Genomic DNA, 24,000 nt, shown 5'->3' on the forward strand with positions numbered 1-24,000 from the left:
TACAAACACAGAGCAAAGAACTGAGGAAAACTAAGGGTTTAAATACAATCAGGGTAAACGAGGCACAGGTGCAAATAATAATGGGGATCAAGGGAAAACAAAAGGTCAAAAAGCACAATGGGGGCATCTAGTGACCAAAAACCGGAACAACCCTGGCCAAATCCTGACAGCGTCTAAGATTTCACTGTATTGTTACTTGTAAAGGATGTAGTGATGAGCTCTCCCCATGCTGTAGTTGGCTGGACAGACAGACAGACTGAATGGATTCCGAGGTGTCTGTCCCCATCAAGCCATAGGCCTACTGTAGGCTATGTGTCGCAGTCAGTTGAAGCTTCACCTATATATATATATGTATGAGAGAGAGAGAGAGAGAGAGAGAGAGAGAGAGAGAGAGAGAGAGAGAGAGAGAGAGAGAGAGAGAGGGAGAGAGAGGGAGAGAGAGAGAGAGAGAGAGAGAGAGAGACAGAGAGAGAGAGAGAGAGAGAGAGAGAGAGAGAGAGAGAGAGAGAGAGAGAGAGAGAGAGCAGACATACAGTAGTTTCACCTTCGGCATAACATGCTCCTTAGCCTCACCAAGCTCTCAAAAACTAAAAACACAGCCTCCCTCCTGCTCCTTAATTGTCCCTCTGTTATCTTGACCTAAAGCTATTATGTTGACCAGACACACCCAGAGAGGGGATAGCAAAGGGTAGCCATGGTCATCACCAGAGCTGTCCAGTCGAGTGCAGTCCCGGCTTCTGTTTGGTTGCTTTGCAGCTTGGTGTGTTTGTCTCGTGCTGTGTTAATGTTCCGTTATTATCTCATTATCTCTGTACGTTATCTCTCTCACTGTTCTGGTCTCTCTGAGCTCTCTAATGGTACTTTCGCTCTCTCTCTCTCTTCTCTTTTCTCTCTCACTGGCTCTCTCTCTCCCCTCTCTGCACCTCTCTCTCTCTCTCCCTGTGTCCCTGTCTCCCCCCTCTTCCTCTCTCGTCCTCTCTCTCGCTCTCTCTTCCTCTCTCTCTCTCTCTCTCTCTCTCTCTCTCTCCCTCTCCCCCCCTCTCTGCACCTCTCCCTCTCCCTGTGTGCCTGTGTCCCTCCCCTACAGAGCCTTTGTGTACCTGAGTAACCTGCTGTACCCTGTGCCCCTGGTCCATCGTGTGGCCGTCATCAGTGAGAAGGGAGAGGTCAAAGGATTTCTCAGGGTGGCTGTACAGGCAATCTCAGGTAAAACCTGGACCATAGACCTCCACCCACATTACAATCAATCAAACTCAATACAGCCAACAAGCTAATAGCCTAACATAAAGTGTAGGGAGCTGTACAGTACATGGAACTTCATAAGACCTACATTGCAGCCAGTATATTAGCTCAGGTAGGGATCAACTCTAGGACAGACTGAGTGTGACTTCTAGAGGAAGTCAAGTGAAGGTGTTTTGTGTTTCCCTCCAGCTGACGAGGAGGCACCTGACTACGGCTCCGGTGTCCGTCAGTCTGGCACTGCCAAGATCACCTTCGAGGACCGGGAGTTTGAGAAGGTACGTCTCCCGAGCACACCCACAGAGGATATCGGGCACTGTTTTCTCTCGTCAGTGCCTATGTGGCTCCCCTAGTTTTACTAGCTAACTGTCGGGAGTTACCTCATGGAGATAGATAGAGGACTCTGGTGCTCAAAAGCTTGAGCGTCATTGAGTATGTTCACCATTTTGAAGTGGTCAGCTGGGTGGGACTTCCTATGGGTTATGGAAGGATCACATGATTCCATCCAGGTCATCAGGCGACATCAGCCAATTAATTGTACTTGTGAGCAAACATTCCATAACTGCAGGTGGTAGTAAATCATCAACATTGTCTTTAAACCTGTTCAGACTACACCCTCTAGAGGGCAGTATGCACCCTTTCAGTTTATTTACCAACTCATAGAAGTATTAGTAGAAGAAAATGTACTACTTCAAAATAGAGATGGCATCCTTTGGCGCTGACCATGCTCTCACAGACACCCTAATGGGACCGATACGATGTCTAAAGTATCTATATGTAAATCTATGAGCTATCTCTCTTAGCTTTGCTAATGGTCAGTGGCTAGGCTGCCTCCACTAGCTTTGCTAACGGTCAGTGACTAGGCTACCCCGTCTAGCTTTGCTAACTGTCAGTGGCTAGGCTGCCCCAACTAGCTTTGCTAATGGTCAGTGGCTAGGCTGCCCCCACTAGCTTTGCTAACGGTCAGTGGCTAGGCTGCCCCCACTAGCTTTGCTAACGGTCAGTGGCTAGGCTGCCCCCACTAGCTTTGCTAACTGTATGCTATCTTGTGGCTAGTCAGTGAGGTAGGCCGAGGTAGGAGGTAGGCCGAGGTAGGAGGTAGGCCGACCTCCCAGCTTGACTAGGCTACCTCCCAGCTTTGTTGACTGCATGCTATCTTGTGGCTAGTCAGTGACTCGGCCGACCTCCCAGCTTTGTTGACTGTATGCTATCTTGTGGCTAGTCAGTGACTCGGCCGACCTCCCAGCTTTGTTGACTGTATGCTATCTTGTGGCTAGTCAGTGACTCGGCCGATCTCCCAGCTTTGCTAACTGTATGCTATCTTGTGGCTAGTCAGTGACTAGTTCTACCTCCCAGCTTTGCTAACTGTATGCTATCTTGTGGCTAGTCAGTGACTAGGCCGACCTCCCAGCTTTGTTGACTGTATGCTATCTTGTGGCTAGTCAGTCACTAGGCCTACCTCCCAGCTTTGTTGACTGTATGCTATCTTGTGGCTAGTCAGTGACTCGGCCGACCTCCCAGCTTTGTTGACTGTATGCTATCTTGTGGCTAGTCAGTGACTAGGCCTACCTCCCAGCTTTGTTGACTGTATGCTATCTTGTGGCTAGTCAGTGACTCGGCCGACCTCCCAGCTTTGTTGACTGTATGCTATCTTGTGGCTAGTCAGTGACTCGGCCGACCTCCCAGCTTTGTTGACTGTATGCTATCTTGTGGCTAGTCAGTGACTAGGCCGACCTCCCAGCTTTGTTGACTGTATGCTATCTTGTGACTAGGCCTACCTCCCAGCTTTGTTGACTGTATGCTATCTTGTGGCTAGTCAATGACTAGGCCGACCTCCCAGCTTTGCTAACTGTATGCTGTCCCTTGTGGTCAGTTCCAGGCTGAGTCGTGCCCCACTGGTCTATCCCATACCGGGGAGTCCCAGGAAGAGCTGCGTTTCGTGGAAGGGGAGGGGCAGAACTCAGGGATGGAACCCTCGGCCGATGAGGTCAACAACAACAATTGTGCGGGTAACGACCACTGGCTGTGTAGTCTCTTGTCTCAGCTGCTGTGATGTCTCATCAAACTGTCTCTCCTCAGCTGCTGTGATGTCTCATCAAACTGTCTCTCCTCAGCCGCTGTGATGTCTCATCAAACTGTCTCTCCTCAGCCACTGTGATGTCTCATCAAACTGTCTCTCCTCAGCCGCTGTGGAACCTCATCAAACTGTCTCTCCTCAGCTGCTGTGGTACCTCATCAAACTGTCTCTCCTCAGCTGCTGTGATGTCTCATCAAACTGTCTCTCCTCAGCCGCTGTGGAACCTCATCAAACTGTCTCTCCTCAGCTGCTGTGGTACCTCATCAAACTGTCTCTCCTCAGCTGCTGTGATGTCTCATCAAACTGTCTCTCCTCAGCCGCTGTGATGTCTCATCAAACTGTCTCTCCTCAGCTGCTGTGATGTCTCATCAAACTGTCTCTCCTCAGCTGCTGTGATGTCTCATCAAACTGTCTCTCCTCAGCCGCTGTGATGTCTCATCAAACTGTCTCTCCTCAGCTGCTGTGATGTCTCATCAAACTGTCTCTCCTCAGCTGCTGTGATGTCTCATCAAACTGTCTCTCCTCAGCCGCTGTGATGTCTCATCAAACTGTCTCTCCTCAGCCGCTGTGATGTCTCATCAAACTGTCTCTCCTCAGCCGCTTTGGTCTCTTATCAAACTGAATGTCCTCGGCTGCTGTGGTCTCTCATCAAACTGTTTGTGCGGGTGTGGTCTGTCTGCGTGTACAGTACTTATATTCATTATGTCAAATGTATTTATGTACGGGTAGGCAGTGTGTTTATGAGAGTGAAACCAACAGATTCACTGAAGATATACAGTTGTAAGGAGGTAGGGTAGTGTATTACAGAGAGAATTCGCACACTACATATACTCGATGTCTCTTCTCCCCCCTCCTGTAGCCAGTCCAGATGAGTTGGAGAGCCCCCTGAAGACCAACCTGGAGGGAGGAGCTCTGGACGGAACCCTGGAACACCTGAGAATAGGTAACATCTTCACCTTCAGAGTGACGGTCCTCCAGGCCTCGAGCATCTCCGCAGAGTACGCGGACATCTTCTGCCAGTTCAAGTAAGTTGTTGTTGTTGTTTTTGCAGGTCCTAAGATCTTTCAGATCAACAGATCTATTAGACCCTCCGTAACAGACTGTGAGTGGTAGCTAACAAGCCCTTTCTCTCTCTCTCTCTCTCTCTCTCTCTCTCTCGCGTTTACCTACAGTTTCATCCACTGTCACGATGAGGCCTTTTCCACAGAGCCTCTGAAGAACACAGGGCGAGGCCCTCCTCTGGGCTTCTACCACGTACAGAACGTAAGCAGTCGATCCATCACATTTAATTATAAAGCTCTGTGTTTTACAGTAAATACTGTAGTATGCAGGTGGCATGAAGAATGAAATACACAAATGTGATGGTTAGATATGCTTTTGTTTCTCAAATATTTATCACTAGCTATCTATTTATTGGTTTAACAGATTGCTGTAGAGGTCACCAAATCCTTTGTGGACTATATCAAGACCCAGCCTATGGTGTTTGAGGTGTTTGGTCACTACCAGAGACAGCCCTTCCCTGCTCTGTGCAAGGACCTGATCAGGTACAGTAGTCGCTGGTCACTCTCGTCACTATGTACATTGTAATGGACAGGGCCTCATTGCCCACTTGCGATTTAACCTAAGTGTTACGTTGATCGTACCGGAGTCGTCGTTATTTTTTACAAGCCAAAGAGTGTTTCCCCCAAAACAAGCACGTAGAGGAACGTTCGATAGGTGTGTTTCCCCCAAAACAAGCAGGTAGAGAGAACGTTCGATAGGTGTGTTTCCCCCAAAACAAGCACGTAGAGAGAACGTTCGATAGGTGTGTTTCCCCCAAAACAAGCACGTAGAGAGAACGTTCGATAGGTGTGTTTCCCCCAAAACAAGCACGTAGAGAGAACGTTCGATAGGTGTGTTTCCCCCATAACAAGCACGTAGAGAGAACGTTCGATAGGTGTGTTTCCCCCAAAACAAGCACGTAGAGAGAACGTTCGATAGGTGTGTTTCCCCCAAAACAAGCACGTAGAGAGAACGTTCGATAGGTGTGTTCCCCCAAAACAAGCACGTAGAGAGAACGTTTGATAGGTGTGTTTCCCCATAGAGAGAACAAGCACAAGTAGAGAGAACGTTCGATAGGTGTGTTTCCCCCAAAACAAGCACGTAGAGAGAACGTTCGATAGGTGTGTTTCCCCCAAAACAAGCACGTAGAGAGAACGTTCGATAGGTGTGTTTCCCCCAAAACAAGCACACGTCACAGGTGTGTTTCCAAAACGTAGAGAGAACGTTCGATAGGTGTGTTTCCAAAACAAGCACGTAGAGAGAACGTTCGATAGGTGTGTTTCCCCAAAACAAGCAGGTAGAGAGAACGTTCGATAGGTGTGTTTCCCCCAAAACAAGCAGGTAGAGAGAACGTTCGATAGGTGTGTTTCCCCCAAAACAAGCAGGTAGAGAGAACGTTCGATAGGTGTGTTTCCCCCAAAACAAGCAGGTAGAGAGAACGTTCGATAGGTGTGTTTCCCCCAAAACAAGCACGTAGAGAGAACGTTCGATAGGTGTGTTTCCCCAAAACAAGCACGTAGAGAGAACGTTTCCCCCAAAACAAGCACGTAGAGAGAACGTTCGATAGGTGTGTTTCCCCCAAAACAAGCACGTAGAGAGAACGTTCGATAGGTGTGTTTCCCCCAAAACAAGCACGTAGAGAGAACGTTCGATAGGTGTGTTTCCCCCAAAACAAGCACGTAGAGAGAACGTTCGATAGGTGTGTTTCCCCCAAAACAAGCACGTAGAGAGAACGTTCGATAGGTGTGTTTCCCCCATAACAAGCACGTAGAGAGAACGTTCGATAGGTGTGTTCCCCCAAAACAAGCACGTAGAGAGAACGTTCGATAGGTGTGTTTCCCCCAAAACAAGCACGTAGAGAGAACGTTCGATAGGTGTGTTTCCCCCAAAACAAGCACGTAGAGAGAACGTTCGATAGGTGTGTTTCCCCCAAAACAAGCACGTAGAGAGAACGTTCGATAGGTGTGTTTCCCCCAAAACAAGCACGTAGAGAGAACGTTCGATAGGTGTGTTTCCCCAAAACAAGCACGTAGAGAGAACGTTCGATAGGTGTGTTTCCCCAAAACAAGCACGTAGAGAGAACGTTCGATAGGTGTGTTTCCCCCAAAACAAGCACGTAGAGAGAACGTTCGATAGGTGTGTTTCCCCAAAACAAGCACGTAGAGAGAACGTTCGATAGGTGTGTTTCCCCCAAAACAAGCACGTAGAGAGAACGTTCGATAGGTGTGTTTCCCCCAAAACAAGCACGTAGAGAGAACGTTCGATAGGTGTGTTTCCCCCAAAACAAGCACGTAGAGAGAACGTTCGATAGGTGTGTTTCCCCAAAACAAGCACGTAGAGAGAACGTTCGATAGGTGTGTTTCCCCCAAAACAAGCACGTAGAGAGAACGTTCGATAGGTGTGTTTCCCCAAAACAAGCACGTAGAGAGAACGTTCGATAGGTGTGTTTCCCCCAAAACAAGCACGTAGAGAGAACGTTCGATAGGTGTGTTTCCCCAAAACAAGCACGTAGAGAGAAGGTGTGTTTCCCCAAAACAAGCACGATAGGTGTGTTTCCCCCAAAACAAGCACGTAGAGAGAACGTTCGATAGGTGTGTTTCCCCAAAACAAGCACGTAGAGAGAACGTTCGATAGGTGTGTTTCCCCCAAAACAAGCACGTAGAGAGAACGTTCGATAGGTGTGTTTCCCCAAAACAAGCAGGTAGAGAGAACGTTCGATAGGTGTGTTTCCCCCAAAACAAGCACGTAGAGAGAACGTTCGATAGGTGTGTTTCCCCCAAAACAAGCACGTAGAGAGAACGTTCGATAGGTGTGTTTCCCCCAAAACAAGCACGTAGAGAGAACGTTCGATAGGTGTGTTTCCCCAAAACAAGCACGTAGAGAGAACGTTCGATAGGTGTGTTTCCCCAAAACAAGCACGTAGAGAGAACGTTCGATAGGTGTGTTTCCCCCAAAACAAGCACGTAGAGAGAACGTTCGAGAGGTGTGTAGGTGTGTTCCCAAAACAAGCACGTAGAGAGAACGTTCGATAGGTGTGTTTCCCCCATAACAAGCACGTAGAGAGAACGTTCGATAGGTGTGTTTCACCCCAAAACAAGCACGTAGAGAGAACGTTCGATAGGTGTGTTTCCCCAAAACAAGCACGTAGAGAGAACGTTCGATAGGTGTGTTTCCCCCATAACAAGCACGTAGAGAGAACGTTCGATAGGTGTGTTTCCCCCAAAACAAGCACGTAGAGAGAACGTTCGATAGGTGTGTTTCCCCCAAAACAAGCAGGTAGAGAGAACGTTCGATAGGTGTGTTTCCCCCAAAACAAGCACGTAGAGAGAACGTTCGATAGGTGTGTTTCCCCAAAACAAGCACGTAGAGAGAACGTTCGATAGGTGTGTTTCCCCCAAAACAAGCACGTAGAGAGAACGTTCGATAGGTGTGTTTCCAAAACAAGCCAAAACAAGCACGTAGAGAGAACGTTCGATAGGTGTGTTTCCCCCATAACAAGCACGTAGAGAGAACGTTCGATAGGTGTGTTTCCCCAAAACAAGCACGTAGAGAGAACGTTCGATAGGTGTGTTTCCCCAAAACAAGCACGTAGAGAGAACGTTCGATAGGTGTGTTTCCCCAAAACAAGCAGGTAGAGAGAACGTTCGATAGGTGTGTTTCCCCCAAAACAAGCACGTAGAGAGAACGTTCGATAGGTGTGTTTCCCCAAAACAAGCACGTAGAGAGAACGTTCGATAGGTGTGTTTCCCCAAAACAAGCACGTAGAGAGAACGTTCGATAGGTGTGTTTCCCCCAAAACAAGCACGTAGAGAGAACGTTCGATAGGTGTGTTTCCCCCAAAACAAGCACGTAGAGAGAACGTTCGATAGGTGTGTTTCCCCAAAACAAGCACGTAGAGAACGTTCGATAGGTGTGTTTCCCCCAAAACAAGCACGTAGAGAGAACGTTCGATAGGTGTGTTTCCCCAAAACAAGCACGTAGAGAGAACGTTCGATAGGTGTGTTTCCCCCAAACAAGCACGTAGAGAGAACGTTCGATAGGTGTGTTTCCCCCAAAACAAGCACGTAGAGAGAACGTTCGATAGGTGTGTTTCACCCCAAAACAAACAAGCACGTAGAGAGAACGTTCGATAGGTGTGTTTCCCCCAAAACAAGCACGTAGAGAGAACGTTCGATAGGTGTGTTTCCCCCAAACAAGCACGTAGAGAGAACGTTCGATAGGTGTGTTTCCCCCAAAACAAGCACGTAGAGAGAACGTTCGATAGGTGTGTTTCCCCAAAACAAGCACGTAGAGAGAACGTTCGATAGGTGTGTTTCCCCCATAACAAGCACGTAGAGAGAACGTTCGATAGGTGTGTTTCCCCCAAAACAAGCACGTAGAGAGAACGTTCGATAGGTGTGTTTCCCCCAAAACAAGCACGTAGAGAGAACGTTCGATAGGTGTGTTTCCCCCAAAACAAGCAGGTAGAGAGAACGTTCGATAGGTGTGTTTCCCCCATAACAAGCACGTAGAGAGAACGTTCGATAGGTGTGTTTCCCCCAAAACAAGCACGTAGAGAGAACGTTCGATAGGTGTGTTTCCCCAAAACAAGCACGTAGAGAGAACGTTCGATAGGTGTGTTTCCCCATAACAAGCACGTAGAGAGAACGTTCGATAGGTGTGTTTCCCCCAAAACAAGCACGTAGAGAGAACGTTCGATAGGTGTGTTTCCCCAAAACAAGCACGTAGAGAGAACGTTCGATAGGTGTGTTTCCCCAAACAAGCACGTAGAGACGTTCGATAGGTGTGTTTCCCCCGAAACAAGCACGTAGAGAGAACGTTCGATAGGTGTGTTTCCCCCAAAACAAGCACGTAGAGAGAACGTTCGATAGGTGTGTTTCCCCCAAAACAAGCACGTAGAGAGAACGTTCGATAGGTGTGTTTCCCCCATAACAAGCACGTAGAGAGAACGTTCGATAGGTGTGTTTCCCCCAAAACAAGCACATAGAGAGAACGTTCGATAGGTGTGTTTCCCCAAAACAAGCACGTAGAGAGAACGTTCGATAGGTGTGTTTCCCCAAAACAAGCACGTAGAGAGAACGTTCGATAGGTGTGTTTCCCCCAAAACAAGCACGTAGAGAGAACGTTCGATAGGTGTGTTTCCCCCAAAACAAGCACGTAGAGAGAACGTTCGATAGGTGTGTTTCCCCAAAACAAGCACGTAGAGAGAACGTTCGATAGGTGTGTTTTCCCAAAACAAGCACGTAGAGAGAACGTTCGATAGGTGTGTTTCCCCCAAAACAAGCACGTAGAGAGAACGTTCGATAGGTGTGTTTCCCCCCCCAAAACAAGCACGTAGAGAGAACGTTCGATAGGTGTGTTTCCCCAAAACAAGCACGTAGAGAGAACGTTCGATAGGTGTGTGTTTCGATAGGTGTGTTTCCCCCAAACCCAAAACAAGCACAAGTAGAGAGAACGTTCGATAGGTGTGTTTCCCCCAAAACAAGCACGTAGAGAGAACGTTCGATAGGTGTGTTTCCCCCAAAACAAGCACGTAGAGAGAACGTTCGATAGGTGTGTTTCCCCCATAACAAGCACGTAGAGAGAACGTTCGATAGGTGTGTTTCCCCCAAAACAAGCACGTAGAGAGAACGTTCGATAGGTGTGTTTCCCCCAAAACAAGCAGGTAGAGAGAACGTTCGATAGGTGTGTTTCCCCCATAACAAGCACGTAGAGAGAACGTTCGATAGGTGTGTTTCCCCCAAAACAAGCACGTAGAGAGAACGTTCGATAGGTGTGTTTCCCCAAAACAAGCACGTAGAGAGAACGTTCGATAGGTGTGTTTCCCCCAAAACAAGCACGTAGAGAGAACGTTCGATAGGTGTGTTTCCCCAAAACAAGCACGTAGAGAGAACGTTCGATAGGTGTGTTTCCCCCAAAACAAGCACGTAGAGAGAACGTTCGATAGGTGTGTTTCCCCCAAAACAAGCACGTAGAGAGACGTTCGAGGTGTGTTTCCCCCAAAACGTAGAGAGAACGTTCGATAGGTGTGTTTCCCCCAAAACAAGCACGTAGAGAGAACGTTCGATAGGTGTGTTTCCCCAAAACAAGCACGTAGAGAGAACGTTCGATAGGTGTGTTTCCCCCAAAACAAGCACGTAGAGAGAACGTTCGATAGGTGTGTTTCCCAAAACAAGCACGTAGAGAGAACGTTCGATAGGTGTGTTTCCCCAAAACAAGCACGTAGAGAGAACGTTCGATAGGTGTGTTTCCCCAAAACAAGCACGTAGAGAGAACGTTCGATAGGTGTGTTTCCCCAAAACAAGCACGTTCGATAGGTGTGTTTCCCCCAAAACAAGAGAGAACGTTCGATAGGTGTGTTTCCCCAAAACAAGCACGTAGAGAGAACGTTCGATAGGTGTGTTTCCCCAAAACAAGCACGTAGAGAGAACGTTCGATAGGTGTGTTTCCCCCAAAACAAGCACGTAGAGAGAACGTTCGATAGGTGTGTTTCCCCAAAACAAGCAGGTAGAGAGAACGTTCGATAGGTGTGTTTCCCCAAAACAAGCACGTAGAGAGAACGTTCGATAGGTGTGTTTCCCCAAAACAAGCACGTAGAGAGAACGTTCGATAGGTGTGTTTCCCCCAAAACAAGCACAACGTTCGATAGGTGTGTTTCCCCCAAAACAAGCACGTAGAGAGAACGTTCGATAGGTGTGTTTCCCCCAAAACAAGCACGTAGAGAGAACGTTCGATAGGTGTGTTTCCCCCAAAACAAGCACGTAGAGAGAACGTTCGATAGGTGTGTTTCCCCCAAAACAAGCACGTAGAGAGAACGTTCGATAGGTGTGTTTCCCCCAAAACAAGCACGTAGAGAGAACGTTCGATAGGTGTGTTTCCCCCAAAACAAGCACGTAGAGAGAACGTTCGATAGGTGTGTTTCCCCATAACAAGCACGTAGAGAGAACGTTCGATAGGTGTGTTTCCCCCAAAACAAGCACGTAGAGAGAACGTTCGATAGGTGTGTTTCCCCCAAAACAAGCACGTAGAGAGAACGTTCGATAGGTGTGTTTCCCCCAAAACAAGCACGTAGAGAGAACGTTCGATAGGTGTGTTTCCCCAAAACAAGCACGTAGAGAGAACGTTCGATAGGTGTGTTTCCCCCAAAACAAGCACGTAGAGAGAACGTTCGATAGGTGTGTTTCCCCAAAACAAGCACGTAGAGAGAACGTTCGATAGGTGTGTTTCCCCAAAACAAGCACGTAGAGAGAACGTTCGATAGGTGTGTTTCCCCAAAACAAGCACGTAGAGAGAACGTTCGATAGGTGTGTTTCCCCCAAAACAAGCACGTAGAAGAACGTTCGATAGGTGTGTTTCCCCCAAAACAAGCACGTAGAGAGAACGTTCGATAGGTGTGTTTCCCCCAAAACAAGCACGTAGAGAGAACGTTCGATAGGTGTGTTTCCCCAAAACAAGCACGTAGAGAGAACGTTCGATAGGTGTGTTTCCCCCAAAACAAGCACGTAGAGAGAACGTTCGATAGGTGTGTTTCCCAAAACCAAAACAAGCAGGTGTGTTTCCCCCAAAACAAGCACGAGAGAACGTTCGATAGGTGTGTTTCCCCCAAAACAAGCACGTAGAGAGAACGTTCGATAGGTGTGTTTCCCCCAAAACAAGCACGTAGAGAGAACGTTCGATAGGTGTGTTTCCCCCAAACAAGCACGTAGAGAGAACGTTCGATAGGTGTGTTTCCCCAAAACAAGCACGTAGAGAGAACGTTCGATAGGTGTGTTTCCCCCCATAGAGAGAACAAGCACGTAGAGAGAACGTTCGATAGGTGTGTTTCCCCAAAACAAGCACGTAGAGAGAACGTTCGATAGGTGTGTTTCCCCCAAACAAGCACGTAGAGAGAACGTTCGATAGGTGTGTTTCCCCATAACAAGCACGTAGAGAGAACGATAGGTGTGTTTCCCCAAAACAAGATAGGTGTGTTTCCCCCAAAACAAGCACGTAGAGAGAACGTTCGATAGGTGTGTTTCCCCCATAACAAGCACGTAGAGAGAACGTTCGATAGGTGTGTTTCCCCCAAAACAAGCACGTAGAGAGAACGTTCGATAGGTGTGTTTCCCCCCCAAAACAAGCACGTAGAGAGAACGTTCGATAGGTGTGTTTCCCCCAAAACAAGCCCCAAAACAAGCACGTAGAGAGAACGTTCGATAGGTGTGTTTCCCCCAAAACAAGCACGTAGAGAGAACGTTCGATAGGTGTGTTTCCCCCATAACAAGCACGTAGAGAGAACGTTCGATAGGTGTGTGACGGATCGTCTCCTGGAGATATATTAACCACCTATGGTTGCAAATAGGCTATTGAGGTAGTTTATTAGGCTTACCCAATACTAAGTCACAGATTGGGCACATCATTCACACACAATTTTATTTTATTTAACTAGGCAAGTCATTTAAGAACAAATACTTATTTACAATGACGGTCTACCCTCGACCAAATCCGGATTCCGCTGGGCCAATTGTGCGCCGCCCTATGTGACTCCCAATCACGGCCGGATGTAATACAGCCTGGAATCAAACCAGGGACTGTAGTGGCGCCTCTTGTGCTGAGATGCAGTGCTTTGGTAATTTTGTATTTTTTTTGTCAACTTCGTTCTGTCGTTAATCGGCGGCCAAGTTTGTTTCGAGGAGATCCTGTGTGAATTAAGTAATAAGCGGAAGAAATAATAAACAATTCACTTTGGCTGCGTTGAAAATGATCTGGATCAATCATAGACGTCACGAACGTGTTTCTGAAGAGCAACATGCCCCTTAAAAGCAAAACGTGTCATTCGGAAAGCATCTGTCAATATGAGTCAGAAACAATTTATTCCACTGACCAAAATTTACTGCAAAGTATAAAAATAAATAAATAAATAGGATAATTTTGGTCATGAAGACCAGTCTCATCCAAAACCGAGTTTTGATTGCATCACAATGCAAATGAAGGTTGAATTTTTTTTCAATCCCGCCCACAGCTGGCAACAAGTCAGAAATTCGGAGTGCGGTTCCATGTGGCCTTTGTGGTAAATGTGGGTTGACATTGGATATCCCTATGGGGCTCGTCAGGGACCATCTGTAAATTACACAATGCACATTGGACAATACTTTCAAATTCCAATAGTAAACAAAATATAAATTATATTAAAAAAAAAAAAAACTTTAACCATCTATAAATTGTAGAAATTCATATACAAATATTGTAAATAATTTTATGAGAAAACTAATAGGTGTGCAAACACGAAACCAAATCATGTTTTAAATCAGTCATGGCCACTTCTTTATTAAACAAATCTAAATTGAGGCCAAATCAGGAAGTGGAGTCGTCCTATAAGAACCAAGGTACTAACAAAGTTTCTGGGAAACACCTCGGTTACTAGAAGTTACTAGAAGGTTCTAACGATAATCTTAACGCTTAACGAAGGCTCTGGGGGAAAACTTATCTTCGGTCTTTTTGATGTGACGGTAACATACTGTATAACTTACTGTACCTGTCTCTCTCCCAGCAGCCCTCTGCGTCCCTGCAGAAGGCAGTTCCCCAAAGTCATGCCCCTGTCCAAACCAGGTAAGCACCAGAACCATTGTATTCAGTCTTCGTAAACAAATAGACTTCAACCCCCCCCCCCCAAAAAAAATGGATCTACATAAAGATATGTCTGTTTTTATTTTGAAGCAGCACACAGCACACAGCACACAGCACACAGTACACAGCACACAGTACACAGCACACAGCACACAGTACACAGCACACAGCACACAGCACACAGTACACAGCACACAGTACACAGCACACAGTACACAGCACACAGCACACAGCACACAGCACACAGCACACAGCACACAGCACACAGCACACAGTACACAGCACACAGTACACAGCACACAGCACACAGCACACAGCACACAGCACACAGTGTGTATCATTCTGTTGTATGGCCTGTGTACAGTACTCTATGTTGCTACCTACAGCGCATGTCTGTTGCATTGCCTCCGTACTCGTGTTCTGTTAGTCTATGTAATGTCACGCTTGATGCTGCTGGCTGTACTCTTATGTTGTGTAATGTCACGTCAGCTCAGTTCAATGTTGTTGGGTACGTGTTACTCTACGTGTGACTGTGAAGTAGCAGACGATGACACGCCGCCCGACCGGGAGAAGACGCTGGAGCTGATTCGCTACCTGGTCCCAGAGGTGTTCAATGGGGCGCTGGTGGACTCTCTGTCAGGCCACGCCCTGTCCGCAGCCGGATTGGCCGCCTCTTTCCTCCTCGAGGGGGAGGGGCCACCCAGTCTTCCAGCCCCGCCCCTCTCTATCTGTTCAGTTATCAGAGCCCAGAAACCGGGTTGGTTACTGTCTGTGTGTCTGGGCCAATGAAAGTCCCTTGAAACTAACCTCTTTTTTATATCACTCTGATGTGCGTTTACACAGGCAGACTAAATCTGATCTCATGGCACTTTTGACCAATCAGATCAGATCTTTTGCCAATAATTGGGGAAAATATCATAATTTGGGCTGAACTGTGGAAATGTAGCCAAGATGATAAATTGTAAATCAGATAAAGAAACAGACATCTTAAATTAGCACCAATAGATGACCAAATACATTGTAGTCATAGACAAACACATTCATGCGTCGCACCTACATTCTGTCATCAATTGAGTTCAGTATAAAAAAAGAAAATAGATGTTTTACCAACTGATATAAAAAGAGGAGGTTGTGTTTCAGGGATTTCTCCACGGGCTCTCTTCTCGTGCCTTGTCGTGTGTCTACTGTTATCCTGTCTGGTTGATTTCTTTTCCCCGAGAGTTTCTCCTGTGATCTCTTCCTCAAATGGATCTATGGGATTTCAGCTTCTGTAGTTATGATAAACAATTATTTATTGCTTGTCGTTTTTTAAAAGATCTGTGTTAGTTAGCGTGCTTTTGATCGATCATAACTTGACCTCTCTTTCTGTAGGACCTGAGCTACTTTGTAACAATACCCTGATCCAGAAGCGTTGTTCCATTATTCCCTTGAGAAATATTGTAAATATACCCAAATAATTACAGGTAGTTTTAGCAGATTGTAATTTTTCACAGGTACATCCTTGTATTGTTAAGGGATGACTGCTGCATTGATTACCCTGCCTTTCTGCCGGACTGTACTGAGTGGTTCCTCCATCTCTCCCTGCGTTATTCTCATCCTCCTCTCTTGTTTTAAGCCTTTCTTCCTTTCGCAGCTCTCCCTGCTCCCTGCTACTGAAGACTGAGTCTCTTGTTGTGATAACCTGGTCTCCCTTCACCTCCTCCTTTTAGTCCCTGCCACCAAGCTGACCACCCTGCTGCGCCCTACAGCCGGGCCCTGTCACTGCAAGTATGACCTCATGGTGTTCTTTGAGATCTGCGAACTGGAGGCCAGTGGAGAGTGAGTATTCCACAGAGATACTATATATATACACACAATATATAAATACTAAATTACTATAGTGTATATGAAACCTTATATATGTGCTCTATATTAAATTCCATGATGTATCCCATCTCACCACGCTCAAATGATTACTATAGGCGACCTTCCAATATTCACACTACCCCATACTACCTAGAGGGAAACAATTGTTTGGGAATGTATTGTAAGTGATGTATGGACATTGGAACATAGACAAGGTACTGTAGACGCAGAGGCAAAGCCCCAGTTTCACCTCAACAGACGCTGCTTAATCCATGATCAATATTATAACATTATCCTCTTAATAATCTATTAATTATCAAATAATCAAAATCAAATGAAACTTTATTAGTCACATGCGCCGAATACAACAAGTGGAGACCTTACCGTGAAATGCTTTACTTACAAGCCCTTAAACCAACAGTGCAGTTCAAGAAAGAGTTAACTAAATGAATTAAAGATGACTGCAGTCTCTGACGATTTTACATTTAGAAATGTATTACCCAACGTGGACCTTTTATGTAAGAACTCAGAGTAATAACAATATCAGGAACAGCATTAGCTACTTATTGGCCAATGTGAAAATCGACGAGAGTCTCGTTACTGTGCAGGAAAATAAACGATGGTTGTCTCTGTTTCCTACAGCTACGTCCCAGCAGGAGTGGACCACAGAGGAGGCATGCCTTGCCATGGGACATTCATGCTGCACCAGGTAGGTCATTCAGGGAGTGGAGAAGTATGGTATGATTGAACTGATGTGTTCTGTATGAACACAATGCTTCCTCATTCTGAACACAATGCTTCCTCATTCTGAACATAATGCTTCCTCATTCTGAACATAATGCTTCCTCATTCTGAACATAATGCTTCCTCTTTCTGAACATAATGCTTCCTCTTTCTGAACATAATGCTTCCTCATTCTGAACATAATGCTTCCTCATTCTGAACATAATGCTTCCTCATTCTGAACATAATGCTTCCTCATTCTGAACATAATGCTTCCTCATTCTGAACATAATGCTTCCTCATTCTGAACATAATGCTTCCTCATTCTGAACATAATGCTTCCTCATTCTGAACATAATGCTTCCTCATTCTGAACATAATGCTTCCTCATTCTGAACATAATGCTTCCTCATTCTGAACATAATGCTTCCTCATTCTGAACATAATGCTTCCTCATTCTGAACATAATGCTTCCTCATTCTGAACATAATGCTTCCTCTTTCTGAACATAAAACCTTCCTCATTCTGAACATAATGCTTCCTCATTCTGAACATAATGCTTCCTCATTCTGAACATGAACAAACCTTCCTCATTCTGAACATAATGCTTCCTCTTTCTGAACATAATGCTTCCTCATTCTGAACATAATGCTTCCTCTTTCTGAACATAATGCTTCCTCATTCTGAACATAATGCTTCCTCATTCTGAACATAATGCTTCCTCATTCTGAACATAATGCTTCCTCATTCTGAACATAATGCTTCCTCATTCTGAACATAATGCTTCCTCATTCTGAACATAATGCTTCCTCATTCTGAACATAATGCTTCCTCATTCTGAACATAATGCTTCCTCTTTCTGAACATAATGCTTCCTCATTCTGAACATAATGCTTCCTCTTTCTGAACATAATGCTTCCTCTTTCTGAACATAATGCTTCCTCTTTCTGAACATAATGCTTCCTCTTTCTGAACATAATGCTTCCTCATTCTGAACATAATGCTTCCTCTTTCTGAACATAATGCTTCCTCTTTCTGAACATAATGCTTCCTCTTTCTGAACATAATGCTTCCTCATTCTGAACATAATGCTTCCTCATTCTGAACATAATGCTTCCTCATTCTGAACATAATGCTTCCTCATTCTGAACATAATGCTTCCTCATTCTGAACATAATGCTTCCTCATTCTGAACATAATGCTTCCTCATTCTGAACATAATGCTTCCTCATTCTGAACATAATGCTTCCTCTTTCTGAACATAATGCTTCCTCATTCTGAACATAATGCTTCCTCATTCTGAACATAATGCTTCCTCATTCTGAACATAATGCTTCCTCATTCTGAACATAATGCTTCCTCATTCTGAACATAATGCTTCCTCATTCTGAACATAATGCTTCCTCATTCTGAACATAATGCTTCCTCATTCTGAACATAATGCTTCCTCATTCTGAACATAATGCTTCCTCTTTCTGAACATAATGCTTCCTCTTTCTGAACATAATGCTTCCTCATTCTGAACATAATGCTTCCTCTTTCTGAACATAATGCTTCCTCATTCTGAACATAATGCTTCCTCATTCTGAACATAATGCTTCCTCTTTCTGAACATAATGCTTCCGCTCTCGCTCACTCCCCCTCTCAGGGTATCCAGAGGCGCATCACTGTGACCATCGTTCATGAGACAGGTGGAGACATCGAGTGGAAGGATGTCCGGGAACTGGTTGTGGGTGAGTCGGTTCAAGACTGTTTGTGTACCATGTGTCTGTGTTATGAACAACATCAATATCTATCAAGCGTACCATTCTAACTTCTCCTCCTCCTCCTCCTCCTCCTCCTCCTCCTCCTCCTCCTCCTCTCACCAGGTCGTATTCGCAACTCTCCCGAGGGGGACGATGCCATCATAGACCCCAACATCCTGTCACTCAACATCCTGTCGGCTGGGCATGTCAAGCCCATGCAGGAGGACAGGTATGTAACCAGACATCGTAGGGACCCTACCAGACTCTAGCTATCGTAGGGACCCTACCAGACTCTAGCCATCGTAGGGACCCTACAAGACTCTACCCATCGTAGGGACCCTACCAGACTCTACCCATCGTAGGGTCCCTACCGGACTCTAGCCATCGTAGGGACCCTACCAGACTCTACCTATCGTAGCGACCCTACAAGAATCTACCCATCGTAGGGACCCTACCAGACTCTACCCATCGTAGGGACCCTACCAGACTCTACCCATCGTAGGGACCCTACCAGACTCTACCCATCGTAGGGACCCTACCAGACTCTACCCATCGTAGGGACCCTACCAGACTCTACCCATCGTAGGGACCCTACCAGAGTCTACCCATCGTAGGTACCCTACCAGACTCTACCCATCGTAGGGACCCTACCAGACTCTACCCATCGTAGGGACCCTACCAGACTCTACCCATCGTAGGGACCCTACCAGACTCTACCCATCGTAGGGACCCTACCAGAGTCTACCCATCGTAGGTACCCTACCAGACTCTAGCCATCGTAGGGACCCTACCAGACTCTACCCATCGTAGGGACCCTACCAGACTCTACCCATCGTAGGGACCCTACCAGACTCTACCCATCGTAGGGACCCTACCAGACTCTAGCCATCGTAGGTACCCTACCAGACTCTACCCATCGTAGGGACCCTACCAGACTCTACCCATCGTAGGGACCCTACCAGACTCTACCCATCGTAGGGACCCTACCAGACTCTACCCATCGTAGGGACCCTACCAGACTCTACCCATCGTAGCGACCCTACCAGACTCTACCCATCGTAGGTACCCTACCAGACTCTACCCATCGTAGGGACCCTACCAGACTCTAGCCATCGTAGGGACCCTACCAGACTCTAGCCATCGTAGGGACCCTACCAGACTCTACCCATCGTAGGGACCCTACCAGACTCTACCCATCGTAGGGACCCTACCAGACTCTACCCATCGTAGGTACCCTACCAGACTCTACCCATCGTAGGTACCCTACCAGACTCTACCCATTGTAGGTACCCTACCAGACTCTACCCATCGTAGGGACCCTACCAGACTCTAGCCATCGTAGGGACCCCACGAGACTCTACCCATCGTAGGGACCCTACCAGACTCTACCCATCGTAGGGACCCTACCAGACTCTAGCCATCGTAGGGACCCGACCAGACTCTACCCATCGTAGGGACCCTACCAGACTCTACCCATCGTAGGGACCCTACCAGACTCTAGCCATCGTAGGTACCCTACCAGAGTCTACCCATCGTAGGGACCCTACCAGAGTCTACCCATCGTAAGGACCCTACCAGATTCTACCCATCGTAGGGACCCTACCAGAGTCTACCCATCGTAGGGACCCTACCAGAGTCTACCCATTGTAGGGACCCTACCAGACTCTACCCATCGTAGGGACCCTACCAGACCCATCGTAGGGACCCATAGACATTATCTGCGTCTCCAATGGAACCCTATTCCCTATACAGTGCACTACTTATGACCAACACACAAACACAAAGTAGTATACAGGGAATAGGCTTGCATTTGGAACGCAGTATATTTCATCTATAATGCACAAGGGGGTGTGGTACATGGCCAATATACTACGGCTATGGGTTGTTCTTAGGCACGATGCAACGTGGAGTGCCTGGACACAGCCCTTAGCCGTGGTATATTGGCCATGTACCACAAACCCCTGAGGTGCCTTGTTGCTGTTATAAACTGGTTACCAACGTAATTAGAGCAGTAAACAAATTAAATGTTTTGTCATACCAGTGGTATACGGTCTGATATACCATGGATGTCAGCCAATCAGCATTCAGGGCTCGAACCGCCCAGTTTATAATCAGAGATAACCCACAAGACAACTGACTGCTATGTTATGTTTGATGATTGGTTATGATTTGACAATATACACTAAATGGCCAAATGTATGTGGACACTCCTTCAAATTAGTGGATTTGGTTATTTCAGCCACACCCGTTGTTACTGTCAGGTGTATAAAATCGAGCACACCGCCATGCAATCTCCATAGACAAACATTGGCAGTAAAATGGCCTTACTGAAGAGCTCAGTGACTTTCAATGTGGCACCGTCATAGGATGACACCTTTGCAACAAGTTAGTCTGTCAAATTTCTGCCTCGCTAGAGCTGCCCCGGTCAACTGTAAGTGCTGTTATTGTGAAGTGGAAATGTCTAGGAGCAAAAACGGCTCAGCCGCAAAGTGGTAGAACACACAAGCTCACAGATTGGGAACGCTGAGTGCTGAAGCATATTGAAAATCGTCTGTCCTCTGTCCGAGTTCCAGGCAACGTCAACACAATAACTGTTCGTCGGGAGCTTCATGAAATGGGTTTCCATGGCCGAGCAGCCGCACACAAGCCTCAGATCACCAGGTGCAAAGCCAAGCGTTTGCTGGAGTGGTGTGAAACTCGCCACCATTGGACTCTGGAGCAGTGGAAACGCGTTCTCTGGAGGGATGAATCAAGCTTCACCATCTGGCAGTCCGACTTGATGAATCTGGGTTTGGCGGATGCCAGGAGAGCGATACCTGCCCAAATGCATAGTGCCAACTGTAAAGTTTGGCGGAGGGGGAATAATGGTCTGGGGCTGTTTTTCATGTTTCAGGCCCCTTAGTTCCAGTCAAGGGAAATCGTAATACTACAGCGTACAGTGACATTCTAGACAATTCTGTGCTTCCAACTTTGTGGCAACAGTTTGGGGAAGGCCCTTTCCTGTTTCAGCATGACAATGCCCCCATGAACAAAGTGAGGTCCATACAGAGATAGTTTGTCGAGATCAGTGTGGAAGAACTTGATTGGCCTGCACAGAGCCCTGACCTCAACCCCATCAACCACCGTTGGGATGAATTGGAACGCCGACTGAGAGCCAGGACTTAATCGCCCAACATCAGTGCCCCGACATCAGTAATGCTCATCTCCGACATCCCCACAGCAATGTTCCAACATCGAGTGGAAAGCCATCCCAGAAGACTGGAGGCCTGTTATAGCAGCAATGTTCCAACATCTAGTGGAAAAGCCTTCCCAGAAGACTGGAGGCCTGTTATAGCAGCAATGTTCCAACATCTAGTGGAAAAGCCTTCCCAGAAGACTGGAGGCCTGTTATAGCAGCACAACAGGGTACCAACTCCAATGGAATGAGATGTTCGACGAGCAGCTGTACACATACTTTTGGCCGTGTAGTGTAAGTTCTATTCAATATATAAGTTATATAGAGCATTCCAGCTGTTATTTTGTTGGAAGTAATAACCTTGTTTTTAACTGTTTCATACTATACAGTTCATTTACAGTTCTGAAAATGTTACATTTGCATAGTAACCAATGAAACACAATACCACTCCAACAATGTTTCATTATCATTGTGTTTCTCCTGCCATTCTTTTGAATTCACGATCCTCGGCGGGAATTCAAAAAAAAAATGAAAATATCATGATCACTATGGAAACGCTAGCATGTGTTAATCTTCCGGAGTCTAAAGCCAGCCACACCATCCTTGTCCCCCCCCCCCCCCCCCCACCTTTCTCCCCCGTCCTCCACAAACACCTCACAGACACAGAGCAAACGCCACAGGCATATAATGAATAGAAGGGGCTTCGGGAACCTCTAAACTCTGCCAATTTGACTGGTAAACTCACGGGTGAAACTAGTAATGGCCTCCAGTCGTACACATTATGTGTGCCATATCGTTGACTTGAATGGTCCACGGCCGTTCTATCCATTCTATTTCTACGTCAGCCTCCCCCAGAGGATCCACTCTAGCACAACGCACTCTTTAAAACTGTGCCAGAGGAGTGTTCGGTCGGCTCCTGTCCTTTTTACAGGTGACCGGACACCGTTCCTAATGCTGAATATAGACTCGTAAGACACGGTGAAGCTGTCAGACACTGTACACAGGCTGATGCATGGCACTCATAGTGAGGCAACTATGGGTCAGAGCGCTTGATGAAGCTCGCGCGGTCAAGATGCACAGCTTGACTGGTACAACCAACTTCCACGCAAAGAGGCTTTATCCCCCCCCACCCCCCACACCCCCACTCCAACCCCTCCTCCTCTCCCGCTCTTCTTCCACTGAAGCAGCTGATGCTTGGTAAAAAAATAAAAAAAATCAACATGTGGTTTTACCTGTCTAGAAGCAGGTCACATGATCAGTGGGGAGAAGGACGACACAACGAGACGTACCCATCCTTCTGCACAGGTGGCACGAAACAAAACATATCTAGTACAAAATTGATCGTATTGATTTGTGACCCATCCTTTCGATCAAATACCTGTCACGGATCCTTCAGATAAGTAGGCCTGTAAAAATGGCTTGATAAACAACCTTGTCCTATTATATTGAAGGTTATTTATGTCACCACTATGTCACCACTACGCTCCCCTTATTGCTAGTGTGTCTGCTGCTGGGTTCTGTATGTCCATCTGTCATCCCAGCTGACCACTCACCTCTCACCCTGGTCACTGCATACTCACCTCTCGCCCTGGTCACTGCGTACTCACCTCTCGCCCTGGTCACTGCGTACTCACCTCTCGCCCTGGTCACTGCGTACTCACCTCTCACCCTGGTCACTGCGTACTCACCTCTCGCCCTGGTCACTGCGTACTCACCTCTCGCCCTGGTCACTGCGTACTCACCTCTCGCCCTGGTCACTGCACTCACCTCTCGCCCTGGTCACTGCGTACTCACCTCTCGCCCTGGTCACTGCGTACTCACCTCTCGCCCTGGTCACTGCGTACTCACCTCTCACCCCGGTCACTGCGTACTCACCTCTCACCCCGGTCACTACATACTCACCTCTCACCCCGGTCACTGCGTACTCACCTCTCACCCCGGTCACTACGTACTCACCTCTCACCCCGGTCACTGCGTACTCACCTCTCACCCCGGTCACTGCGTACTCACCTCTCACCCTGGTCACTGCGTACTCACCTCTCACCCCTGGTCACTGCGTACTCACCTCTCACCCCGGTCACTGCGTACTCACCTCTCACCCTGGTCACTGCGTACTCACCTCTCACCCCGGTCACTGCGTACTCACCTCTCACCCTGGTCACTGCGTACTCACCTCTCACCCCGGTCACTGCGTACTCACCTCTCGCCCAGGTCACTGCGTACTCACCTCTCGCCCTGGTCACTGCGTACTCACCTCTCGCCCCGGTCACTGCGTACTCACCTCTCACCCTGGTCACTACGTACTCAACTCTCACCCTGGTCACTACGTACTCACCTCTCACCCCGGTCACTTCTACTCACCTCTCACCCTGGTCACTGCGTACTCACCTCTCACCCTGGTCACTGCGTACTCACCTCTCACCCTGGTCACTGCGTACTCACCTCTCACCCCGGTCACTGCTACTCACTTTTCACCTCATTATTAAACTAATTGTTACTATAATCTCACTCAGTCCCCATCCTCACGTAGATCTATAAGACCCTACGGA

General features: G+C 47.1%; 1 protein-coding gene across 8 annotated transcripts in view; it reads left to right on the forward strand.

Annotated features, from left to right (window-relative positions):
- LOC135524802 (kinesin-like protein KIF1A) overlaps positions 1 to 24,000 on the forward strand; it is a 183,425-nt gene that overhangs the window by 127,132 nt on the left and 32,293 nt on the right. For 3 of the 8 annotated variants that reach the window (XM_064952631.1, XM_064952633.1, XM_064952637.1), the window contains 11 exons: positions 1,088 to 1,206; positions 1,432 to 1,517; positions 3,113 to 3,248; positions 4,176 to 4,341; positions 4,489 to 4,579; positions 4,742 to 4,860; positions 13,887 to 13,945; positions 15,673 to 15,781; positions 16,451 to 16,517; positions 18,180 to 18,264; positions 18,400 to 18,505. In XM_064952631.1, the coding sequence (XP_064808703.1) occupies positions 1,088 to 1,206; positions 1,432 to 1,517; positions 3,113 to 3,248; positions 4,176 to 4,341; positions 4,489 to 4,579; positions 4,742 to 4,860; positions 13,887 to 13,945; positions 15,673 to 15,781; positions 16,451 to 16,517; positions 18,180 to 18,264; positions 18,400 to 18,505 (1,143 nt within the window). The remainder of the gene's footprint in view (positions 1 to 1,087; positions 1,207 to 1,431; positions 1,518 to 3,112; positions 3,249 to 4,175; positions 4,342 to 4,488; positions 4,580 to 4,741; positions 4,861 to 13,886; positions 13,946 to 15,672; positions 15,782 to 16,450; positions 16,518 to 18,179; positions 18,265 to 18,399; positions 18,506 to 24,000) is intronic. The other 5 variants (XM_064952632.1, XM_064952636.1, XM_064952638.1 and 2 more) reach the window with 4 other exon arrangements.

The sequence above is a fragment of the Oncorhynchus masou genome, chromosome 31 (assembly GCF_036934945.1).
Source record: "Oncorhynchus masou masou isolate Uvic2021 chromosome 31, UVic_Omas_1.1, whole genome shotgun sequence".
Classification (NCBI taxonomy): domain Eukaryota; kingdom Metazoa; phylum Chordata; class Actinopteri; order Salmoniformes; family Salmonidae; genus Oncorhynchus; species Oncorhynchus masou.